The sequence below is a fragment of the Phyllobates terribilis genome, unplaced genomic scaffold, assembly GCF_046119375.1.
Source record: "Phyllobates terribilis strain yellow unplaced genomic scaffold, ASM4611937v1 Scaffold_4__5_contigs__length_816908805, whole genome shotgun sequence".
NCBI classification, from domain to species: domain Eukaryota; kingdom Metazoa; phylum Chordata; class Amphibia; order Anura; family Dendrobatidae; genus Phyllobates; species Phyllobates terribilis.
This window is the reverse complement of record NW_027362764.1, coordinates 664,348,824-664,364,895: the sequence shown is the minus strand read 5'-3', so window position 1 is coordinate 664,364,895 and position 16,072 is coordinate 664,348,824. Positions and strand designations below refer to the sequence as shown.

At 43.9% G+C, this 16,072-nt stretch overlaps 1 protein-coding gene across 1 annotated transcript in view; it reads right to left on the bottom strand.

The window, feature by feature from the left end:
• Positions 1-7,328, bottom strand: part of STMN2 (stathmin 2) — a 76,919-nt gene extending 69,591 nt beyond the window's left edge. Inside the window, exon 1 of the mRNA XM_073679478.1 lies at positions 7,090-7,328. Coding sequence (XP_073535579.1) covers positions 7,090-7,108 — 19 coding nt within the window. The 5' untranslated portion in view covers positions 7,109-7,328. The remainder of the gene's footprint in view (positions 1-7,089) is intronic.
• Positions 7,329-16,072: the final 8,744 nt, after the last annotated feature.

Below are 16,072 nucleotides of genomic sequence, written 5' to 3'. Positions count from 1 at the left end.
CCGTTTGCATGCTAGCAGTTCCATGAGGGGCAATGTAAATATGGGGCAAGTTGTAAATTTAGCCATATCTGCTCCCATTGTAATGGGTCATCGCATGGTGCAGCGAGGTGTTTCAAGAAAGGAAAGGGAAGGGGTGGCTGCAATAGCAAAAAAGGAGGAGACACCGGTGAGTCTTCTCGCGATGGCCCCCTTTCTAAATAGATTCCCAGATAGAGTAAGGGCAGAGTGTATTTTCCAAGGTTTTAAGGAAAGTTTTAAAATTCCAGCTCCGCAGCATCAGGTTCCATTTTCAAAAAAGAATTTAAGGTCTGCTTTATCATGCTCTTGGATTGTGGCTGAAAAACTTCAAAAAGAGGTACAGTTAGGACGTATGGTGGGTCCCTTTCAATTTCCTCCAATAGGGAATTTAATTGTGTCATCATTGGGAGTCGTACCCAAAAAAAGAGCCAAATAAAATTTGTCTCATTCATCACCTTTCGTATCCGAAGAGTCTGTCGGTGAATGATGGAACTGACCCTGAATTAAGTTCAGTAGTTTACACATCGTTTGATGAGGCGGTTAAATGGGTACAGAGATATGGGCCAGGGACACTATTGGCTAAGGCGGACATTGAAGCGGCTTTTCGGCTATTACCGGTTCACCCAGAGAGTATACGTTTATTGGGTTGTTTTTGGGAAGGGAATTTCTACCTGGATAGGTGTTTGTTGATGGGTTGCGCAATTTCTTGTTCATTGTTTGAAGCGTTTAGCTCATTTTTAGAATGGGTAATTAAAGATGTATCTAGTATCCGGTCAGTCATTCATTATCTGGATGACTTTTTATTCATAGGGCCACCTGAGTCGTCAATGTGTAAGAATTTGTTAGCAACCATGTTTTGGGTTGCAAAACGTTTTGGAGTACCAAGGAGGAGGAATTGCAATCATTATTGGGAAAATTGAATTTTGCATGTAGAATTATGCCTATGGGCAGGATTTTAGTGGGAGGTTGGCGGCTGCACCAGCGGGAGTGAGAGCCCCGCACAATTATGTGCGATTAAAAAAGGACCATAGGGAGGATTTGGCGGTTTGGAGCAGGTTTTTGGATAATTACAACGGTCGGTCCATCATTCAAAATGACGTGCAGGACAAGGTTGATCTGGAGATTTACACAGATGCTGCGAGTAGTGCTGGCTTTGGAGCTTATTGTAAGGGGCAATGGTGTGCAGGTGAGTGGCCGGAGGAATGGGGAAGACAAGGTTTGTTAAAGAATTTAGTTTTGTTGGAGTTATTTCCAATAGTGGTAGCAGTATCCATTTGGGGAGAAGAATTCAAGAACAATAGAATCAGGTTTTATTGTGACAATATGGGGGTGGTAGCCATTATTAACAGTCTTACGGCTTCATCCCCGACGGTAATAAGATTGCTTAGGGTATTAGTTTTGCGGTGCCTGGAATGAAATGCAAGTATTGTGGCAGTTCATGTTCCGGGAATTGAGAATTCTATTGCTGATTCTTTATCTCGGTTTCAGTGGCAGCGGTTTCGGAGCTTGGTCCCGGAAGCACAGGAGTTGGGTTTGGAATGTCCAGGGCACCTGTGGAGACTGGTTATCTTGGAACAGGACGGCTGATTCGCGGTTCGGTGGCTGACTGTACATGAGAGTCGTACGAATCGGTGTGGCGAGTATGGTGTAGCTGGTTAATGTATTGGGGCAATGTTACTTCGGATAAGGACAGAATGTTTGCTGTGTTGCTTTTTGTTGGTCGAGCTGCTGAGCTACGCTGGTCAGTGTCAAAGGTTAATAGCTTTATAGCGGCATTGGCATTTGGTTCAGGGTCAGAACGATGTCACAAAAGACTTCATCGTTAGTCAAGGTTTAAAAGGTTATAGAAAAGGGCATTTAATGAAGGATAAAAGGCGTCCGGTATTATTTGAAATTTTGGAAAGACTTGGGGGCCAATTGGTTTTAGTCTGTGTTTCAGCTTTTGAAAGAGATTTATTTAAGTTAGCCTTTTCTTTGGCTTTCTTTGGGCAATTAGAGTAGGAGAATTAGTGTCGCCAAGTAAAAGTAGAGTGGGTGGTTTGCTGAGGGAGGACATTTGTTGTTCAGATAGTTCTTTGGTATTTTGGATTAGGAGGTCAAAAACTGATCAGGCTGGTGGGGGCAGAAGAGTTGTGCTGAGGTCAGTGGCGGGATCGGTGATGTGCCCGGTGCATTGTTTCATGGAATATAAAAGGTTGGGAAAGGAGACGAGGGGCCCATTGCTGAGACACGAGGATTGTTCTTTCCTCTCTAGGTATCAGTTTATGGCTGTGATGCAGAAGTGTTTGAACGCACTGGGCTTGGACTCTTCTTGTTTTGCGACTCACTCTTTTAGGATAGGCGCAGCAATGGAGGCCGCGAACAGGGGTTTCAGACCAGAAGAAATACAGCGAATAGGGAGGTGGAACTCTAATCGCTATAAGTCATACATACGTCGTTAAAGCGAATTGGTTGTAGTGGTTTTAAGTTTAGACAGGTTGGTTTGCGATGATCTTGTTATTTGGTTATCTATTGCAGATGGAGGTCCATATTTAGCCTGGCTTTTTGGCCACTCCTATGTGCATTGGGGGGCTCGCTGTGCTGATATCAGACCCGAAGGAAGACAACTAGGCTTCAATAGAGACAACTTGATTATTAGATGGCTCGGATTCAGAGGTATGGTGTGGAATAGGGTCTTACTGGAACTGCATAAGGCGGCGCGTTTGGATAGGATGCCTGACACTCTAGTGTTACACGTGGGAGGCAATGACTTGGGGGTTAGGTCAGTCAGGGAACTGATTAAAGATATACGGTTTGACCTTTTGCATTTTTGGATGGTGTCTCCAAAAATTATAGTAGTGTGGTCGGATATAGTGCCCAGAAAAATTTGGCGGGGAGCAAGATCGGAGAAGGGAATCAATAGAGCAAGGGTTAAATTGAACAAAGCTATTTCAGCTTTTGTAGTGCGTAATGGGGGTGTCGGAGTGCGTCATTATGATTTGGAAGCGGGTGATAGAAATTTTTGGAGAAATGATGGGGTTCATTTAAATGCGGTGGGTATAGATCTGTGGGCCCTAGCTATCCAGGAGGGGATGGAATGAGCATTGGAGTTGGTTGGGGGTGCACGCACTTGAGGTTTCAGAGTGCGTTTGTGTTGGCAGTGGGGGGGGGTCCTTGGAGTTGGTGGAATTTGTTATGGGGGGAATTTATATGAATGATTCCCTTCAGGATGGAATTATGGTCGGTTGATCTGGCACTTAATCGGGCTCTGGACGGGGTGTATCCTGCGAGCCAGTGGAGGCGTTCTTTTACCACTGATGGTGGTGTGGTGCCCTTGAGCTCGGGTCGCGGCTAAGGGTAAAGGATAATCAGATTGAAAAACACTTGGATTTTAAATGTGCCAGATCTTGGAGCTTCAAGGACCTTCCCTCCCCATAATGTTCAGCATTTAAATATTATTGTTATTGTTTGTTAATAAATAGCCGCTGTGGCCAATTATATCCAAATAAACCTGTCTCAAGTGTATTATTAACTAGAAATGGAAAGGTATGGGGAGAGGGAAGAGGATCTTATCGGATGGCTGGTAGGAAAGGAACGAGTTGGCCATACACAGTCATGACATGATGTCAGCGCTGCAGACAATAACAGACACCGGTAACAGCAACAAAAATTCAGTAGTAGTAGTGGACCTGGGAAGACTGAGTTAAGAACAGTTTATTTTTTTAGTACAAACTGCAGCCAAAAGAAAGGGTATTTCTGAAACAGGAGGACCTGTTATAGAGACAGTGGCCTAGGAAAAATCTGCCCTTAGTCACAGAACCACTACCATATAGCACTCATATTGATTTTTGTTGTTGCCCCCTTTTGTACCCCCCATATTGAATGATATCTAATCAGGAAAATGAGTTTTATGCAGAGTTCCTTGAAACAAACAGCCCAAGTGTAATGATTAGAAGCCATCACAAGAACAGTGCAGGTGATGAGACTGACAGTAGATCCACCTCTCCAGCCACAATTCATTGCACCTGCTTCATCCGTCCTTGGAAATCAGTGACAGGAGAAGACTTCCTGCAGCACGTGCCCACCCCTGTGCAATCTGATGATTAATCGTCTGAATATGCTGCTAATTATGGGAAAAACACTCCTCGCTGGTCTGTCCATGTGCAACCTTCATTATCCTGCCTAATAAATCAGTGTGTCTATAGGATCAGATATGTGGCATTGCCGTTGTAACCTGATCCGGGCATCGCACCACTCCCCCGGGGATCATCTGCCAGCAGACATTAGCTATCTCTTTATTTTCAGCTCTGAGTCATTTGGGATGATGTTGGCTCCTTGTGATGTCGCCTTTATCAGTCCCCGCAGTGTTACACAACATTGCCAAGTCGTTCTCTGGGGATAAATTCAGGGAGATGTGATGGTAGGGAACAATTGGAAGAAAAAAGTTGACTCCATGCAGTTTATTATATGTGCTATGCCTATGGAGACTGTCATTGGTACTCATCAAGAATACTATTGCTCGCACCTTACAACTTTTTGACATATGGTTCCTGTTAAAATGGAGGTGTGACTTGGAGCTCCTGGGCCCCAATGTAAAATCTAGACCATCCTCCTTCTTTGTCATTCATCATTTATAGTACTGGTCCCTTCCTATGGGAAACAGGAAAATTTGGGGCTCTTCAGGCTCCACGGCCTGAGTGTAGCTGCTGAAAATAGCTACCTGTGCCTACATTTAATAATTCTTCAAATACCAGTGCTATAAAATATATCGATATTTATAATATCAATATAATAATATATATAATATTTTATAATATTTAAGTAGCCCGTATAGTCTTGGCCTCACCTCACCAATTTTTAGTGTCAGAGAATAGCTTCCTACAAGATATATAGATGGCAAAAAAGAACTACAAAAATTGAATATGTGCAACTTAGATAGGAGGATGAACTGTAAATCTGGTAGACATTACTAAATATATAAATAAATAAATAAATATATATATATATATATATATATATATATATATATATATATATATAAAAAAAGAAGAGAATTGCATTTTTTTTCTCCCACACAGCAGGGGGCAGCAGTTCCTTCCTTGTCTTGCTGATAATGATCACATGGAATCACTCCCAGGAGGAAGAGGGAGAAGCCTATTGTTTCTTCTTAGTTTTTGGAAAATCAATGAAATTGCATTTAGTTAGATCTGCTGTTTTCCATATGATTACCGTGATAATGGCTCAGTCATTGTTCTGTTTTTAGGGACGTGCAACGAGATAACATTTTCTATCGCTTTTATATATGGTCTTTAGACACTCTGGAACTTATTGGCTAATAAAGCATTTCTAAGTAAATGATTCAATAATATCAGTTTTATCACTTATAGACAACCAAATCGATCTTTGTTACAATATTTTAAAGCACAAATTTGCGATTTACCAGACGGGATCCAATTAGAGGACATGCTTATGGAACCGAACCATTAAGTCTGATGGACAATTTTAATGATGTGAGACGTCTTCTTGATGCCCAGAGACACATTTATGACTGACGGGCTGTGAACCCATATATCACCCAATGACAGCTGGACATATCCATAGAATTCATGGCCTTCTGCAAGTGACCGAAAATCATCAATACTGATTACTATATTGCTGCAATAGGGAGGGGTGGCATGTTTAGTACCGCAGGGCTGGCCGAACTCCCATAGATCCAGGTTGAACACATTTCCATTGAAAACTGTCATTATGGCCTCACCCCTCCCTTGAAAATCTCTATAGGGGTGCTAGAGAGTCAAAATGACTTGTTAATTGCCCTGAATCCTTGGCTATCCACTAGCACTTACAGTAGACGATTCAGCCAGTGACCTTTAGGAATGCAACGGGAAAATAAAATGTAGGAAGCCGTAACTTTATTAAACCTACTCAGGTTCAGATTGATATAATTTATAACATGAATTATATATTAAAAAAAGTAACATTTTTTTTTTGCATTAATTTTTGCAGCATAAAATGGATTCATCATAAAAAGAATGAAGAATAAAAATCTTTATTCTTTTGGTAATTTTCAGCCTGGGGTATATATCAGGGATGACGGGGCGATGTCAGCTATTAATCTGGACATAGTAATAAAAAGCAAAATAAATGACAGCGATGCTGAAAACGGACATGGGATAGGTTACGTAGAATCGGAACATGTTGATTTTACTTAGATTAAATTCCATGTCTTTTACAATAGCAAGAGGGCAGCAGAAACACATTTAGATATCGCAAAGTGCTTCCACATCGAGCAGCCTGCGAACAAGAAAGGAGAGAGATGGGTGGGGTCTGTCTGCATTGTGCCATAGAGCTGGCCGTGGAGAAGTGCAGGTGCCTGATATCCTTTGTATATCGCTGTCTCACCCTACTGACTAATGCCAGGACCAATGCCATAGCAAGGAGCATGTATCAGATCACAAGCCTTACAGCAGAGGAAAGCAAAGAGTTCAAATGAAGAAACCTCTTTCATCACATCTCATCTATATAGGAACTGATGTATTGGGCGTGTCTGGATGCAAGAGATAAAAAATATTCTTTTATTCTAGAAGTACGGTCCTTATGCCAAAAATATATGGCTCGTCATGCTGCAGAATAGACTTTCAATACAATTGAACTGGTTGAATGACGTTCAATTATTATTATTTTTCAATTATGGCATAACTACGCAATAATGATGATACCATATTGTCTATCCATCTATTGCACATATATACACACACATATATATCTATATACATAGATATATATAGAGATATATGTCTATATATTATGTGTCGTACCATAAATACATACATATGCATACATCTTGCAGTATTCACTATAATAAAATAAACCCGTATGATGGCCGAACACACAGTGAAAACACAATGGGCTGATGTCCTTACCTATTGTATATGTATATATGAATATATATAAGTATAATGTGTCGTACAATAAATTGCATACGTCTAGCGTTGCTCACTGTAATAAAATAAACCTGTGTGATGGGCAACACATAACACAGTGCTAACACAGTGATAACACAGTGAAGATACAATGGGCTGCTGTCCTTACCTATTGCTGTTTTAGCCATGATGATGTATAGAGATACTCAGAGGTTGTGATTGCCAGAGATCCAGCTACAGCAGTGGAGAGGGAGAAAAGACTGAATAAGGCACTGAGTCAGCACTGTGGGGCTGTGCAGAAGAAGAAAGAGCAAGAGGCAGGAGCCCATGAATAATTAGCAGAGCCAGGCTGCAGCAGATTGGCTCCACTGCTCCCCTCATATGACTCACTTCAAGCTTCAATCTCTGAGCATGAAATATTGATCTGCCAATACGACAGAGAGATGAAATACAATGATGCAGCTTGACATGAGGATTTTAGAAACACCCCCTTTTATTTCTAGTACATTCCATATAAATGAGTTGCATCAAAACTGAAATGAAAAAATCAGTCTATATTATGTGCAGCTCATCATAATATTAGGGCTGATATGTATGGACCAGAAAAATAAATATATATACACTGTTTTGATATATATATGTATGCATATATATATTTATATATATATATATGCAGTACAGACCAAAAGTTTGGACACACCTTCTCATTTAAAGATTTTTCTGTATTTTCATGACTATGAAAATTGTACATTCACACTGAAGGCATCAAAACTATGAATTAACACATGTGGAATTATATACTTAACAAAAAAGTGTGAAACAACTGAAAATATGTCTTATATTCTAGGTTCTTCAAAGTAGCCACCTTTTGCTTTGATGACTGCTTTGCACACTCTTGGCATTCTCTTGACGAGCTTCAAGAGGTAGTCACCGGAAATGGTCTTCCAACAATCTTGAAGGAGTTCCCAGAGATGCTTAGCACTTGTTGGCCCTTTTGCCTTCACTCTGCGGTGCAGCTCACCCCAAACCATCTCGATTGGGTTCAGGTCTGGTGACTGTGGAGGCCAGGTCATCTGGCGTAGCACCCCGTCACTCTCCTTCTTGGTCAAATAGCCCTTACACAGCCTGGAGGTGTGTTTGGGGTCATTGTTCTGATGAAAAATAAATGATGGTCCAACTAAACGCAAACCGGATGGAATAGCATGCCGCTGCAAGATGCTGTGGTAGCCATGCTGGTTCAGTATGCCTTCAATTTTGAATAAATCCCCAACAGTGTCACCAGCAAAGCATCCCCACACCATCACACCTCCTCCTCCATGCTTCACGGTGGGAACCAGGCATGTAGAGTCCATCCGTTCACCTTTTCTGCGTCGCACAAAGACACGGTGGTTGGAACCAAAGATCTCAAATTTGGACGCATCAGACCAAAGCACAGATTTCCACTGGACTAATGTCTATTCCTTGTGTTCTTTAGCCCAAACAAGTCTCTTCTGCTTGTTGCCTGTCCTTAGTAGTGGTTTCAGGCCTGCTGCACAAAGTCTCCTCTTAACGGTTGTTGTAGAGATGTGTCTGCTACTAGAACTCTGTGTGGCATTGACCTGGTCGCTAATCTGAGCTGCTGTTAACCTGCGATTTCTGAGGCTGGAGACTCGGATAAACTTATCCTCAGAAGCAGAGGTGACTCTTGGTCTTCCTTTCCTGGGGCGGTCCTCATGTGAGCCAGTTTTTTTGTAGCGCTTGATGCTTTTTGCAACTGAACTTGGGGACACTTTCAATGTTTGCCCAATTTTTCGCACTGACTGACCTTCATTTCTTAAAGTAATGATGGCCACTTGTTTTTCTTTACTTAGCTGCTTTTTTCTTTCCATAATACAAATTCTAACAGTCTATTCAGTAGGACTATCAGCTGTGTATCCACCTGACTTCTGCACAACACAAATGATGGTCCCAACCCCATTTATAAGGCAAGAAATCCCACTTATTAAACCTGACAGGGCACACCTGTGAAGTGAAAACCATTTCCGGTGACTACCTCTTGAAGCTCATCAAGAGAATGCCAAGAGTGTGCAAAGCAGTCATCAAAGCAAAAGGTGGCTACTTTGAAGAACCTAGAATATAAGACATATTTTCAGTTGTTTCACACTTTTTTTGTTAAGTATATAATTCCACATGTGTTAATTCATAGTTTTGATGCCTTCAGTGTGAATGTACAATTTTCATAGTCATGAAAATACAGAAATTTTTTTAAATGAGAAGGTGTGTCCAAACTTTTGGTTTGTACTGTATATATATATATATATATATATATATATATATATATATATATATATATATATATAACATGTGTACATCTAGTTCAGAGTGATACAATGTGTATATATATGTAATACAGTATGTGTTCTTCTGGTTCAGAGTGATACAGTGTAACATACCTGGCGGCGTCCTTGCATAGTGGTCCATCTCCCACTGTGCAAAAGCGCGCACTTGATTTCCAGTCCAGACTATCTCTTTGGCTTCTTTCCATATGGTCTGCTTTGCTCTGCTCTGGCTGCTTAGGGCGACGCCCGCTGAACTTCCTGTTTCTTGTAGCTGCTCCAGACACACCCCTAATGTGTCCTCAGCCTATTGCTGTCTGTCACCTGGTATTTAACCCAGCTTCTCCCTGGAATCCATGCCTGAGCATCTTGTTCTATCAGTTGGCGTCTTGTCACTGATGTGCCAGGTCCTGTCTATGTTTCCTGCCTTGCGGTATCAATTCCCGTGTCTGAACTGTGTCCTGTCTGTGTACTCTAGCCAGCTGCCTTTCCTGGAGGCTGTAATTCCAGGCCCGTGTGAACACGCTCTTAGCCTGTTCCTTCCGCCCTCTAGGGGCCGCATACCTAGATCTGTTGTCTGTGTCCTTTCCCAGTGTCTGTTCCTGCCCTAACCATCTTCCAGCCTGTTTCCCGTTTCTCTCTACGCCCATATGTTCCCTTTTTCTGCAGAGTCTGAACTCATACCTAACTCCTGCTCGTTGTCACTGTACTTCCGTTTGTGAGTTTGTGGTCCACTCGCTACTTCACTGCAAGTATCCTGTGGGTATCTGGTTCTGCCTTTCCCTTCCTGTCTGTTCCGTGTGAACAGAGCCCTGTCCCCTCTGCTCTGCCTTGCTTGCCGCTCTGGCGGTTCTTGCCTGCTCTGCCTTGCTCACCGCTCCGGCGGTTCTTGCCTGCTCTGCCTTTGCTCACCACTCCAGACAGTCTCGCTCTGCTCTGACCCTTTGCTCGCTGCTCTGGCAGTCTTGCTCTGCTCTGACCCTTTGCTTGCTGCTCCGGCAGTCTCTCTCTGGTCTGACCCTTTGCTCGCTGCTCCGGCAGTCTCACTCTGCTGTGACCCTTTGCTCACTGCTCCAGGCGTCCTCGTCCTGCTCTATTCTCGCTCACCACTCCAGGCGGTCTCGTCTTGCTCTGCTCCTGCTCGCCGCTCTGGGTGGCCTCACTCTGCTGTGTTTGTCCACCGCATCTGCGGTTCTGTTCCTGAGTCCCAGTTTGTACTGGCTCCTATCCACTCTGTGCTCCAACCTGTCGTACCAGCCAGTACCTCCCTGCCTGCATACCAGTCGTGCTTACCAACATCCACCTGCCTGCATACCGGCCGTACCTGCCAGTACCTCCCTGTTTGCGTACCAGTCGTGCTTGCCAGCATCCACCCGTCTGCATACCTGCCGTGTCTGCCTGTATCCACCAGTCTGTGTGCCAGCCTAACCTGCCTGTTCCTGTATTCCCCGGTGTGGGTCAACAGCCGTGTCCGGGGTCTGACCTGGAGTAGCACCTGGTACCTCTGCTCGGTCCCTCCTTGGTGCACTGGCATCGTATGCTGTTGTGCGACCTTGGTCGGATCGGGTGGATACTTAGTTACGCCCCTCCAGGCATTCACTCTCCGGTACGGTCCAGTGGAATCACTACATATACACGCACACGCCAGTCAGTCCGGGCGTGTGCATTACATACAGTGCATATATATAATCTATGTGTACATCTAGTTCAGAGTGATACACTGTATATATATAATCTATGTGTACATCTGGTTCAGAGTGATACAATGTGTATATATAATCTATGTGTACATCTGGTTCAGGGTGATACACTGTATATATGTATAATCTATGCGTACATCTAGTTCAGAGTGATACAGTGGATATATATAATATATTCGCATATCTGGTTCAGAGTGATACAGTATATATATATATATATATATATATAATAAATGTGTACATCTAGTTCAGAGTGATACACTGTACATATAATATTTCTAATATATATGTGTATATCTGGTTCAGAGTGATACACGGTATATATAATATTTATAATCAGGGGTGGATTAAGAGTAGCAAGGGCCCCGGACAGTTTAGAAGGCTTGCCACCCCCCCCCCACACACACACACACACCTGATGTATCACATGTCACATGATCTCCTGTGATAGATCATGTGATAGTTCACGTGAAATTAATTTGGCACAATATTAATTATAATTTTTTTTTTTAGGCTGTGTGCCCACTATGCGTTTTTTAAGCGTTTCCGCAGCGGCAATTCCACTGCAGAAACGCTTAAAAAACGCATGGTAGAAGACCTGCCATGTTCCCCAATGATAATCCGCATGTGCTGTGCACATGCTGCGGAATTTCCGCTACGGATTATCATTGTGGAAAAAAACGCAGCAATACCAATTATTTTGCGGAAGCGCGGTGTTTTCGCCGCCATTCACTTGCATTGGAACGCATGGAATCCGCATCACTGCATCTGTACATGCGGATTCCATGCGTTTCAATGTGCGGATGGTACCCGGGTTTGGAGAAGAGGAGACTCTCCTCCGGACCCGAGTACCATAGAACCTGTAAAAAAAGAATAAAATAAAAAATAAATATTATACTTACCTTCTGATGGCCCCCGGTGTCTTTATCCGATGCGTCCTGGCTTGCCGGCAGCTCACGGTAGACTAAAGGACCTGCCGTGACGTAATTTAGTCATGTGACGGGTCATGTGACCGCTGACGTCAGCAGGCCATCAGAAGGTAAGTATATATTTATTTTTTATTTTTTACCATTCTTTTACGGTCACACTATATAAATCCATGCCAGTTGCATGGATTTATATAGTGTGACCAAGTTGTCAAGTACTTTCCAAGTGATGCTAAAATCGCTTGGAAAGCGCTTGTCAACCCGCATGTGGAAATGCATGTGAAGAACGCTTCACATCCGCATGTCCCTGGCAGGAAAAACGCATGTAAAATCTGCATGTACAATCCGCATGCGTTTTTTCTGCCAGGGAGATGCAGAAACGCTCAAAAAAAATCCGAAGCATTTCTGCATCGTGGGCTCATAGCCTTACATTAATTGTATGGCTCAATATTGAGCACACTTAGCCATCTATACACGGCGGGAGGACGCATGGCGCCATCTATACACAGCGGGATGCCGCACGGCGCCATCTATACACAGCGGGAGGCCGCACTGTGCCATCAATACACAGCAGGAGGCCGCATGTAGCCATCTATAGACAGCAGGAGACCGCACGTAGCCACCTATACACAGCGGGAGGCCACACATAGCCATCAATACACAGCAGGAGGCCGCACGTAGCCATCTATACACAGTGGGAGGCCGCACGTAGCCATCTATACACAGCAGGAGGCCGCACATAGCCATCTATACACAGCGGGAGGCCGCACAGTGCCATCAATACACAGCAGGAGGCCGCACGTAGCCATCTATAGACAGCAGGAGGTCGCACATAGCCATCTATACACAGCGGGAGGCCGCACGTGGCCATCTATACACAGCAGGAGACCGCACGTAGCCATCTATACACAGCAGGAGGCCTCACTTAGCCATCTATACACAGCGGAAGGCCACACGTAGCTATCTATACACAGCAGGAGGCCGCACGTAGCCATCTATACACAGCGGGAGGCTGCACGGCGCCATCTATACACAGCGGGAGGCCGCACGGCGCCATCTATACACAGCAGGAGGCCACATGGCGCCATCTATACACAGCGGGAGGCCGCACGGCGCCCCCCCCCAGAGACAGCGGGAGGCCGCACGCAGTCACGCACACACAAACATATACAGACATATACATACACGCATAAACACATTTGAAACACAAAAATACATATAAACAGACATCACACAATGATATCTGCCTGCACACACACACACACACTCAATCACACACACACACACACACTCACACACACACACACTCACCATCCCCCGACTCCAGTCCTCCTGCTCCTCTCCGGTGCAGCAGTGCAGGCTGGGCACGCACTGCGTGACGTCACAGCTAGGAGACACGGCCGCGCACAGGGCCGTGTCTCCTAGCTGTGACGTGGCCGGGCCAGCACAGGGAAGTTAACAGCTGCAGTGCCGGCCCGGCCGAAGAAGAAGTAGTGGCCGTGCGCTGCTGCTGGGGGAGCGGTCCGGGGGCCCCCGGCCACTGTCTGCCGGTATGTGCCACGGCGCCGCACATATAATGAGGGCAATCTGGCCATAGACACCCCGGAGCCCCAGGCGGTAGCCCAGATTGCCCTCATTATAATCCACCTATATTTATAATATATATATGTATGTGTACATCTAGTTCAGCGTGATACACTGTATATATAATATATAGTGTTTGTGTATATCTAGTTCAGAGTGATACACTGTATATATAATATATATTATATGTGTATATCTAGTTCAGAGTGATACACTGTATATATAATATATAGTATATGTGTATATCTAGTTCAGAGTGATACACTGTATCCTTGATCTGTGTCATCTCCTTACAGTATTTACACTCCTGTCAGCAGTGCTGATGTCTTCTCCATCCTCCATGAGAGGTGACCTTAGGATCAGGGCTGCTCTGTCCTTGGTGCTGAAGGGCTGCTCTCCCAGCTCTGTGCTCCCTCCACCAAGGCCACCAGTGCCTGTGCCTCCTCAGTGTAAGCTGCACAGAGCCCCTCTGTAACACTGAGGTTTGATACATATCGGTATAGAGCTCCAGCTTCTCTATGATCAGATGCTTCTATATCCTGTAAGTGCAGAACCACTAATGAGAGCCTGACTGCTCCTCCACCAGGCAGGAGAGGAGCCTTTTATTCCCACCTTCCACTTTGCAGCCCGGCTGCCACTCTGCATTTCCAGCAGGAGACCAATTTACAGTGCATTTGGCAATGCCCAGTAGCTGGTGTGGAAAGGCGTGATTAACCCTTCCGGCACTCTGTGGAACGTCTCAGGAGGGAAGGCAGTAATTAAGCTGCAAAAAGCCAAGTCTTGTAAAGATAATAGGCGCAGGCTTCGGAAAGACAAAAGACGCCGTCTTTTCCCTGGAACGTGTAGCATTGTGTGCCTGTCATCCCTCTGATGGCTGCCAGCTTTGGGCTGCTGACTGCACCCCTGCACATGCTCAGTTCTCAGGCAGAACATTATATTGCTGGTTTGCACATTGATAATAACATAAGCTGGGTATATTGGGGATGATGGATGCTATGTGTCTATGTGTATGGACGTTTACTCGTAAACAGCCAACAAGCCTAATCAGACTGTGATTGAGGACTGTCACTGGCTGGAAACAGCGTAAAACAGGAGTAATTCTGGCGATTCAATGGGAAATTAAAAATTTCATTTGCTTTTTTTGATTTGTTTCAATTAACACTGTGGATCTGAATCTTATAATAAAAAAAACTGCATCCCCAAAATAAGAAGATTACAACCATGTTTTCCCAATAATGCTTTGTAACGCTGTAATATATGTTCTAACACTGCACGGATCAGCTGCAGTATAATGCAGATTATTGGATCCAGACTTTTATACCAGGATGTATGGTTTCTATAATGGCTTTTTACAGCTAATTGCATTATCTGTTTTCTTCCTCTGCTCCTAGAAGATTATGAGTAGGAAGCAATTTGTCACTAGCCCTTATGGCTTCTTACAACACCCCCAGCACACACTGCTGCATTTACTTTTGTATATTGATTTATGGAGATTATAGGGGATGTTGTTGCCTCAAATTACATGTTTCCCTGTCTGAATGGTTTATGCTTAAAACAAAGCAAACTAGGAAATAGAGAAATTAAGAGTAGTTCAATGAAAGGCTTTAGGTAACTAAAGGAATCAGATAGGGGCCATTTAAATACAGCAATTATAGGCTCTTTGCTAATGAGTATAACCATTAGAAACTATAATAAACCGATATACTGTGCATGAGATTAACACAAGGTGATCTTATTAATTTGAATTAAGAAAACTGTATATATATATACAGTACAGACCAAAAGTTTGGACACACCTTCTCATTTAAAGATTTTTCTGTATTTTCATCACTATGAAAATTGTACATTCACACTGAAGGCATCAAAACTATGAATTAACACATGTGGAATTATATACTTAACAAAAAAGTGTGAAACTACTGAAAATATGTCTTATATTCTAGGTTCTTCAAAGTAGCCACCTTTTGCTTTGATGACTGCTTTCCACACTCTTGGCATTCTCTTGATGAGCTTCAAGAGGTAGTCACCGGAAATGGTCTTCCAACAATCTTGAAGGAGTTCCCAGAGATGCTTAGCACTTGTTGGCCCTTTTGCCTTCACTCTGCGGTGCAGCTCACCCCAAACCATCTCGATTGGGTTCAGGTCTGGTGACTGTGGAGGCCAGGTCATCTGGCGTAGCACCCCATCACTCTCCTTCTTGGTCAAATAGCCCCTACACAGCCTGGAGGTGTGTTTGGGGTCATTGTCCTGTTGAAAAATAAATGATGGTCCAACTAAACGCAAACCGGATGGAATAGCATGCCGCTGCAAGATGCTGTGGTAGCCATGCTGGTTCAGTATGCCTTCAATTTTGAATAAATCCCCAACAGTGTCACCAGCAATGCACCCCCACATCATCACACCTCCTCCTCCATGCTTCACGGTGGGAACCAGGCATGTAGAGTCCATCCGTTCACCTTTTCTGCGTCGCACAAAGACACGGTGGTTGGAACCAAAGATCTCAAATTTGGACTCATCAGACCAAAGCACAGATTTCCACTGGTCTAATGTCCATTCCTTGTGTACTTAAGCCCAAAAAAGTCTCTTCTGCTTGTTGTAGAGATGTGTATGCTGCTAGAACTCTGTGT